At 54.1% G+C, this 10,120-nt stretch overlaps 1 protein-coding gene across 1 annotated transcript in view; it reads left to right on the top strand.

Moving 5' to 3' along the window:
- Window positions 1-10,120, top strand: part of LOC136651288 (GTPase IMAP family member 8-like) — a 36,149-nt gene that overhangs the window by 720 nt on the left and 25,309 nt on the right. Inside the window, 4 exon segments of the mRNA XM_066627539.1 lie at window positions 1,107-1,137; window positions 2,013-2,813; window positions 4,524-4,667; window positions 5,226-5,380. Of these exon segments, the coding sequence (XP_066483636.1) occupies window positions 1,131-1,137; window positions 2,013-2,813; window positions 4,524-4,667; window positions 5,226-5,380 (1,107 nt within the window). The 5' untranslated portion in view covers window positions 1,107-1,130.

Raw genomic sequence — 10,120 nt, 5'->3', positions numbered from 1 at the left:
GCGGGAAACCCTGGCCTCTGAGCGGCCCGCCTGGAGGCAGGCTGTGCAGCATGGCCTTTCCCAGTCTGAAGAGACACTTGGCCAACAGTCTGAGGCAAAGAAGGAAGGCCCGTAGCCAGGGAGACAGACCAGGGACAGACTGCACTTGCTCCCGGTGTGGAAGGGATTGTCACTCCCGAATCGGCCTTTTCAGCCACACTAGACGCTGTGCCAGAACCACCATTCAGAGCGATTCCCTGTGCCCGGCCTGGCCTCGGCCCGCAGCGGTGCTCCTCCGGGGCGAGCCCTCAGCCTCTGGAAGGAGGCCCTGCCTTCCTCACACCCCCTCCCCGGGTCCTCGTCTTCCGAGGACTTCCGAGAGTCTTCTGAGTCTTCCGAGAGTCTTCCGAGACTGAAGGATGCCAATGATGATGAAGTGTAAGGAAAAAGTTGCATGGGGGAAGGAGCCCTTGGAGCCTGAGCAACATTGCAGTGGCACCCAAGGGAGAGAGAAACCAGTCCTGGGTGCCAGGAGACGCAGCAGTTCTTGGGCAGCAGAATGGACAAGGATGCCTGGGAACAGCAGTTCACAGAGTGACTGGGAAAAAGCAGCACTGAGTGGTTGTGAGCACCTTTTTATAGCTTCAAGTCCAATAGTGCAGTATGGAGGCTGCAGTTGGGTAGGCTCATCATCCTTGTGTTTCTAGAAGGCCATTAATGGTCCATTCCCAGCAGGAGACTGGTGCGATGGATTCTGAGGTGAGGCTGGGAGGAGCAAGGAACCTTCGCACCACCTGGAAGTCAGTCATTCAGCCCTAAAAATAACTGTGGAGGCTTCGAGGCAGCATGGTGTGGGCATGAAAAGGCAAGGTCCCTGATTCACTTGGGCTTTTAAATATGGACCCCAGTATCCGCTGGCATCTGTGGTAAGTCAAATCCACGGATACTGGGATCCAACTGTAGTCAGTTGCTTGTTTCATCTGAATGCATTTCTCTCTCATCTGCTGTGCAGCAGACCAAACTTCTCTTGTGGGGTTTGCATTTCTTTATGTGTGCTCTGTATATGTGTGTGTCCGCGTGCATGCAGAGTAAAGGCTGCTTGTAACTACCATGTTCTATTCTTACAGAGACTTCTGGGAGAGGTCAGAGTCATGTATGGTAAGTGACAGGTCAAAACATTGCTTTCTCCTCCCCTTCCTCTTCCTTTTTCACTGGTGGTGCCAGAGCACAGGTCTGCTCAGGGGACTTTCTGTTGACCTGCCCCCCTGGCTGCATAGCTAGAGGGGGTGTAAGCAATAAGTTTTGCAGTATACACAGATATATGTCATGTGTCATTTATACCAGTTGGGTCTCACTTTATAGTTGAAACGGTTAAGGCACAGTAACAAATGACTAGCCCAAGAGCAGTCAACGAATTCTTGGCACAGAATTCTTGAGCAGCAGGAACCACGAGGACTGATCTCCTGGTCTCATCCTGTCCTTTCTATGTTCATCTGTGCATCCACATAGGAGCCATTGGGATTGGGAGCCATTGGGTTTGGGGGCCATCAGCATTGGGAGTCCAGAGGCTCTGCCTGTGCAGCTGAGGGCACAGTCCTACCCAACTTTCCACCACCTTTGCAGCTGCAATGCAGGTAAGGGAACAAACATGTCCTTGCCTTGAAGAGGCATCTGTGACTGTCCCCCCACTGCAGGATGCAGTGCAAACCCCATTGACATGGCTGCATCAGTGCTGGAAAGTTGGGTAGGATTGAGCCCTGAGTCATTTAAAGAATCTGAGAACCACTTGGATGCATCCCTTGGATGCATCAGGAGAACAGGAAAAGGGCTATCTGAGGGTTAAACTACCCATTGTTGGGAAGGCAGGCAAAAAGGACATTCCTCCAACCAGAAGCATCTCTTTATCTTGAGAGCCAGCAGTGTGTGCACATGTGTCATCCACCCAGCCACTTCGAGATCATTTGCACAGAAGTGAGGTGAGACTCCCAGGAGCAGCCACGTGCTCTGCCTCTAACTGTTCTTCAAATCCACAGGGGGAGGCAGAGAATCCGAAGTGAGGATTGTCCTCGTGGGCAAGACCGGAGGCGGGAGAAGCGCCACCGGGAACACCATCCTTGGCTGGAAGGCCTTTGAGTCCAGGCTTGGGATAAAAGCTACGACCGTGACCTGCCAGAGTGGGCGAGGGAGCTGGAAGGGATGGGCCCTGTCGGTGGTTGACACAGCGGATATTTTCCATTCCCAGCCCTGCCATGAAGACTCGCTCAGGGAGATCATCCGCTGCCTTGAGCTCTCCAAGCCCGGCCCTCACGCCCTGGTGTTTGTGACCCAGGTGGGGCGCTTCACCATGGAGGACGAGGCAGCAGCAAAGCGAGTCCTGGAGGTGTTTGGGGCAGAGGCTGCAAGGCACATGGTGGTCTTGTTCACCCGCCGAGAAGATCTGGGAGGGGAGAGCTTGTGGGATTATGTGAAGGGGTCGAATAACAAAGCTGTCCAGGCCCTGATTCAGAAATGTGGGAACCGAGTCTGTGCCTTCAACAATAGGGTGGTCGAAGCGGACTGGGAGGGGCAGGTCTCTGAGCTGATGGGAATGGTGGAGGCAATAGTTCGAGAGAATGGGAGGCATTATGTCAATGAGCTGTACTTGGAGCCCGGCCTAACCACTGCAAAAGTCAGATCTTTCCTGGCACGATGCAGGAGGGCCAGGCAGGGAGGCTTTTGGGGTCTAAGCAGGAGGCAGGCCTTTCTGATCACTGTGTGCATTACTACTGGTCTTTGCTTCCTTTACTTCTATCGCAGTTGTATCTTCAGTCTCTTCTTCAACCTGGAGAATGTCTAAGCCCAGCTGGCCCTCCTGTTCTTAAGGCTGATGTAGGGTTCATCTCATGCACAAATGAATAATATATGGTTTTCATCCTTGGTTTAATAATGTCATGAATAAAGCTACTGCTTGTCTGGAAAATAATTGGATTGTACTTTGCTTGAATTAGCAGATGAATGTAGATTGGGACGTGAACACTCATTGATAGAGAGCAATTTAGAATAAGAATCCGCATTTTACATGTGCAACTTATAAAACAACTAGTGCACCAACACTCTTGCACCACCATGCCTGAAACTTGGACTGCTGCCCTGTGGTGATGGGGGGGGGGGAGGCTGTGCAGCCCACTAGGGGGAGCTGAAGGCAGTCATGTGACGTAGCTGGAGCAGTCTGTGAGAGGTGGTCATTCCTGTGGTCCAGAGCACCACTCTGCTGGTCTACACTGTCACAAATATGTTGTAAAGCATGCCTGTGCAAAGGTGCAAAGGTGACACCTGCCTGTGTCTAACCCAGCTCCATTCGGCTCTTCTCCCTGCAGGTTGGTCTATCATCTTAGCCCTCTGGCTTGCCCTTTAAGGGCAGAGGCTGCTGACTGCCGGCCTGCAGGAGTGGGGTGGGGCTGGCTTATTTGTGACACCTGCCTGTGGCTAATCCAGCTCCATTCGGCTCTTCTCCCTGCAGGTTGTTCTACCATCTTAGCCGTCTGGCTTGCCAGAGGCGCGAGCCTCTGGCGCGAGCCGAAGGGCTCTTCGCCTGTGAGTGGAGCCCTGAACATCTGTTGCTGCTGTCACCAATCACCCTGCCAATCCCTCCGTGGATTGATAGGCGCCAGCCACACTTGCTCATTTCTGGAGCCTTTGAGCCTGTCAACATACCAGCACCAGCCTTTTTAACTGAGTGAGTGTTAGTGTGAATGTGATTGCCTGGCCTGAGTGAGAGTCGGGCCAGGAGGGTTGAATGGTGTACCTGCCTCTGTGAGAGGGGGGCAGGGAGGGACGGGCTAGAGAGCTCCTCTGCCTTGGTGAGAGAGAGGCAGAGGGGTGCAGCAGCCCAAGCCTTGGTGTGAGGGGGGTGAGGGTTGCTGCATTGGTTGGTTGTGGTGTGTGTGTCTGAGTGTGTGTGTTTTAGTTTTATATTTGTGCGGCTGTTGTTGGTGTGTAGGTCAGTCCTGCCAGAACTATGTGTTTGACACCACGGGGGAGCTCAGGGGAGGGGAGGGAGGCCACCATCACTAGAGTTACGGGCCACGGAAGGTATGGCGGTGGGGGTTGGCCTGGCTGTTACAGGAGAAGGAGGGTCAGTCGTAGACAGACTGTCCCTTTTTCTGGCCCTCCTCTCATCCCTCTGACCCTTGGCATGCCTGGCATCAGCCCCCTGAGTCTAAAACTGCTGCTTCTGAATGCCAGGTCGGTAAATAATAAGATCTATTTAATCCAGGATTTAATCCTGGAGGAAAAGACCGACCTAGTATATATCACGGAGGCCTGGTTGGGTGAGCTGGGGGGGGGTAGCCTTTCCCAGATTTGTCCACCGGGTTTCCGGGTACTGCAGCAGCCAAGGCTACAGGGGCGGGGAGGCGGGGTTGCAGTGGTCTACCAGGATTCCATCCCTCTCACCAGAAACCCTGTTCAGCAGTCCACCGGGTTTGAGTGTCTTCGTGTTGTGTTGGAGGGGCGAGACAGAACAGGGATTCTGTTGGCGTACCACCCGCCTTGCTGCCCAACAGATTCCCTGCCTGAGCTGACGGAGTTGGTCTCGAGCGTGGTGCTGGAGTCCCCCCGCCTATTGGTGTTGGGGGGCTTTAATGTCCATGCCGAGGCCCCGGGAACAGCTGCAGCTCAGGATTTCATGGCCTCCATGGCAACCATGGGTCTGTCTCAAATAATATGTGCCCCAACGCATGATGCGGGACATACGTTGGACCTGGTGTTTACTGCTGGGCAGGCTGATGGTGATCTGGAGGTGGAGGATATTAAGATCACTCCTTTGTCATGGACAGATCACTTTCTGGTGGGATTTAGGCTTGTTGCAGCCTCTCACCTCCGCAATGGCGGGGGATCACATTTTATGATCCGCCCTCGGAGGCTGATGGATCCAAATGGATTCCTGAGGGCTCTGGGGGATTTTCCTGCTGCCAGAGCTGGAGACCCACCCGGCGCTCTGGTCGATCTCTGGAATACGGAGATGGCCAGGGCCCTGGATAAGATCGCTCCCAAGCGTCCTCTGCCCAGTCGCAGAGTCAGAGCGGCTCCTTGGTTTTCTGAGGAGCTGTGGGTGATGAAGCGGCAGGGCAGACATCTAGAGCGTCAGTGGTGAAAGACTTGTACCGAATCTGACCGTACACGGGCTAGGGCCCAGATGAGAGTGTATTCTAAGGCGGTGGTGGCAGCTAAGAGGGCGCACCTCTCTGCCACCATTGCATCTGCAGAGAACCGTCCAGCTGAGCTCTTTCGTGTGGTCCGTAGCCTTTTACATCTGGCCCCCCTTACTGGTGGGGAGGAGCACACGGAAGCTCACTGTGATGAGTTCGCAAAACATTTTGCAGAAAAGGTCGATCAGATTCGGCATGACTTGGACGCCGCTGTGGGCATATCTAATGATGTCCCCGGGGCACCTGTCTACCTTGCTATTTGGGATTCTTTTCAGCTTGTAGAGCCTGAGGATGTGGACAGGATTCTCTGGAGTGTGAGACCTGCTGCTTGCCCGCTCGACCCGTGCCCAGCATGGTTAATTAGGGCTGCCCGGGAAGGGCTGGTCGAGTGGACGGGGAGGATGGTGAACTCATCTCTGAGGGAGGGGGTGCTCCTGCCTGCCTTGAAGCAGGCGATAGTTCGCCCCCTCCTGAAGAAGCTCTCCCTGGATCCCACTAATTTAAATAACTTTCTGCAGGTCTCGAATATCCCATTCCTGGGCAAGGTAATTGAGTGGGTGGTGGCGTCCCAGCTTCAGAGGGTACTGGAGGAAACGGATTATCTGGACCCATTCCAATCTGGCTTCAGGCCAGGGTTCGGGACGGAGACTGCCTTGGTCGCCTTGGTGGATGACCTTCGCCGGGGGATGGACAGGGGGAGTGCAACCCTGTTAGTCCTGCTAGACCTCTCGGTGGCTTTCGACACCATCGACCATGGTGTCCTTCTGGGACGTCTGGCCAGGTTGGGGTTTGGAGGCACTGTTTTGAAGTGGTTCCGCTCCTTCCTGGCTGACAGATCCCAGAAGGTGGTGCTGGGGGATGCCTGTTCGGCACCCTGACCTCTTAGGTTTGGGGTGCCGCAGGGTTCCATCTTATCCCCCATGCTTTTTAACATCTACATGGAACCGCTGGGAGAGGTCATCTGGGGGTTTGGAGTGGGTTGCCATCAGTATGCTGATGACACCCAGCTTTATCTCTCCTTTCCCCCTGATTTTGAGGAGGCGGTTGGGGTCCTGGATCGCTGTCTGGAGGCGGTTAGGGGCTGGATGTGGGCGAACAAGCTGAAATTAAATCTGGATAAGACAGAGGTGCTCTTGGTTTGGAAATCCACAGCTCGGGTGCTGGACTATCATCCTGCTCTGAATGGGGTTGCACTCCCTCTGAAGGAGCAGGTCTGCAGCTTGGGGGTTCTCCTGGATCCACAGCTGCTCCTGGAGTCCCAGGTGGCGGCGGTGGCCAGGGGAGCCTTTGCTCAGCTTCGGCTGATTCGCCAGCTGCGACCGTACCTGAGCTGCGCGGACCTGGCCACAGTAACCCATGCTCTAGTGACATCTAGATTAGATTATTGCAATGCACTCTACATGGGGCTGCCTTTGAAGATGGTCCGGAAACTACAACTAGTGCAGAACGCAGCTGCTCGTGTGGTTGCTGGGGCACGTCGGTTTGACTCTGTCGAGCCGCTGCGGCGGCGGCTACACTGGCTGCCGGTTCTGTTCCGGGCCCAATTCAAGGTGCTAGTTTTGACTTTTAAAGCCCTTTATGGCTCGGGGCTGGGGTATTTGAGGGACCACCTCCTTCCCTACAATCCTGCCCATGCTCTTAGATCATCTGGGGGGGGCCCTTTTGACTGTGCCGCCACTAAGAGATGTGAGAGGGGCGGCGGCCAGGAAGAGGGCCTTCTCGGTGGTGGCCCCCGAACTGTGGAATACCCTCCCCATAGAACTGAGAACTGCTCCCTCGTTGCTAATGTTTCGGCGTGGACTGAAGACCTTTTTATTTCAAAAAGCTTTTAATTGTTGACAGGCTGGCTGGCGATCCTTGCTTTTTATATGAAAATCCATGGGGTTTGCTTGTTTGTTTGTTTTTAGATTTTTTAATTATTGTAAATTGTTTTTAATGTTGTATTTTTAAAATGTTGTGAGCCGCCTTGTGTGCCCGTTGGGCAAAAAGGCGGGGTATAAATTAATAAAATAATAATAATAATAATTGTGGCAGTGTAGGACATTGTGGTGCTGCTGGCACCAGTGCTAGGCCAACACACACTGGAACAGGTAAGCTGTGCACCAGGCAGCAAAGAGGGAGGGCAGGACAGGGAGAGGAGATCAGGCCCAGAATGGGGACAGGAATAGCAGCAGTGGCTGTTCCCATATCCTGGCCCTGATTCCCCAACTTGAGACTGCTCAGACTTGTGCCAACTATTTTGCTGGCCCAGGCCTGAGTAGCCCCATTGTGGCTGCTAGGGCTTACCCCGGGATAAGCAGTCAAATGTCCCCTCACCATGGGGAGACCTCCAGTAGCCTCTGTTCCTGCACTGGATGCAGCAGTGCAGCTGCAGCTGCAGCTGGCCTTTCTGGGAATTCACGTACCTGGAAGTAACACAGGGCCTCTTGCCAGGAAGTCTGCTAGGTTATTTCTAGGCATGTGATTTCCAAGAAGGGCCAGCCGCAGCTGGCTTTCGCTTTCAGTCTGAGAAACTCTGGTTTAGATCAAGCTTCAGGATCTTTTCTTTTGTCCTGACCCTGCACACAGGAAAAAAGCAGGACAAACCAAGCGTGCGTGATAGGGTGCTGTGCCCTGAGCAAACCTAAAATGGACATGAGCACAAAGGGAAGTGGTCACAGTAACGTAGCAGAGCAGCAGAAAGCCACTGATTCAGCCAGGTGTTGTGGCCGAAACCTTAGCATCTGTGGCATCTGACAAAGAGGTTATGTGGGGGGGGGGGGAGAATAGCCCTGGGGCACAGAGAGGATGCATTTCCACTGCCTGAGTGGTAAAGAAGAGAACGGCACCGTGTCCTGACCCTGCAAACAGAAAGAAGCAGGACAAACCAAGCGTGCGTGACAGGGTGCTGTGCCCGAGGCCCCTGGTCTTGTCTGCAGACCTGGCTGTTGATCAGCAGACTTCCTGGTGAGAGGCCCTGGGTTATTTCTAGGCATGTGAGTTCCCGGAAGGGCCAGCCGCAGTTTTCTTTCACTTTCGCTGCTCCTCTGCCGGAGCTACCCGGGCCTCAAAACAAGCCTCCACTGCAGGCTGAACCTACCGGCTTTGGGGGACATCTGCAGAGCGTCTCGTGTATGCCACTCCCTTTTCTCCCATCAAATTAGAAAGACAGCGTTGCCTCCAGAGCTGCCTCTGCACCTCTCATCACAATGTGCACATACAAACGGAACCCTCCTTTCCAGGTCCTCCACCCATGCCTTGGCGTGATGCTGGGCTTCTCTGTCCCTGCTGGCTCCAGCCCCCCATCCCCTGCCCCCTTATTCTGTTCAAGGGGTCTTGCACAACTCACTGAGTGCGGCTCTTCCTCTCCTCAGGGTTCTGTCAGTTTTTACCCCACATTTCAAGTTGACTGCTTGTTTCTAAAGGAGCAGTGGTTCTCCAATGTACCGGAGCTGCAGCCCATCTCTGCCTCTGGCGCTGCTGTCAGGACCCAAAACGGACCTCTGGACAGAACCAGAAGATGTGTTTGTGAAACCAGAAGGATGTAGAAGTCACTTCCAGAGGCTTTCTGAGGTCCACGGAGGCCTCTGGAGGCCATGCTGGGCCCAGTGCGAAGTGGGAGCAGCTTCTGGAGGTGGGTCGGAAGCCAGAGGTGTCCTCCTGTTGGCTCTGTTTGGCTCCAATTTGGAGCGAGATGGAGGCAAGGGGGCAGGTGGGTCCAACCCGTGACCTCCCTAGCCCTGGGCCGCAACCACCGAGTGGGTCATAACCCACAGTTTGAGAAACGCTGGTTTCATCAAGCCCTTTCTCAAGATCAGCTTCAATGGAAGGCTTGACACACATGGGCACGTCTGTCTTCCTCCCACCCGGTAAGTACTGTGTAACACCTGGAGCCAGGCACTCTGGCAGGAAAGCAAAGAGTGGTGGCACACAATGGGCTGAGAGGCAAACATGACCACCCACAGGCCATTCCTTCTGAGGGCCAGCCAGATCCCCCGACAAGAAGGAAGGGACAACCTCTGGGCCAACAGCCACATGCACAAACACATTGCTCGCGATAAGGGATTCTGCACAGTCACGGCATTTCCCAGAAGGAGAGGCTGAGCTTCAGTTGCACTTTCCAAGCTCAACAGCGCACACATGTGCATGTACACGTGCAAACGAAGTCACCCTGCATTCCACTCCTGACTTTCCAGTCCGGTTTGTACAGCAGCTCCTGCTGAACCTTCGAGGGATGCTAGTTTGCTTTTTGCCTTTTGAGGTACACGTGCAGTCTAGGGAAAGGATAAGAACGGGGTATGAGAGACCCTCCTTCTGAGGGTCCAGGGTAAGAAAATGAGGACTGCCCTGCTGGATCAGGCCATAGGTCCATCTAGTCCAGCTTCCAGTGTGAATGGCTCCCTGCTTTTGTGGAGGATTCTTGCTAAAAGGCACAGGAGCTCTGCCAGTAAGGGAATTTGCCAAGAGGTGAAGCTCTGCCCCCAGCACTCCTCGCATAAGCACTGTGGAATGTATGCATCTGAGCAAACGCAAAAGTGCACTTGGGGGTGCACAGAGAATGCGTTCCCACTGCCTGAGCAGTAAAGAAGAGAAAGGTGCTATGTCCCGACTCCTCACGCAGAAAGGAGGAGGGCAAACCAAGCGAGCACGAAAGGGTGTCATGACCAAGGCCCATGATCTTGTCTGCAGGGCTCTGGCTGTCGATCAGCAGACTTCCTGGCAAGAGGCCCTGTGTTACTGCCAGATACGTGAATTCCCAGAAAGGCCAGCTGCAGCTGGCTTTCGCTTTCAGTCTGAGAAACTCTGGTTTAGATCAAGTTTCAAGATCTTTTCCAAGATCAGCTGAAGGCTTGACACCTGGACGCACTCATCTCCCTTCCGTCTGATAAGTACTGAAGAACATGTCCAGCTGTCCACTACCACCATTTGCCCTGACAATTTTAGCCCCTCCTCATGGTCCTGTGCAATGGAAA

Source organism: Tiliqua scincoides, chromosome 5 (genome assembly GCF_035046505.1).
Source record: "Tiliqua scincoides isolate rTilSci1 chromosome 5, rTilSci1.hap2, whole genome shotgun sequence".
NCBI lineage: Eukaryota > Metazoa > Chordata > Lepidosauria > Squamata > Scincidae > Tiliqua > Tiliqua scincoides.
This window is presented reverse-complemented; position numbering and strand designations above follow the sequence as displayed.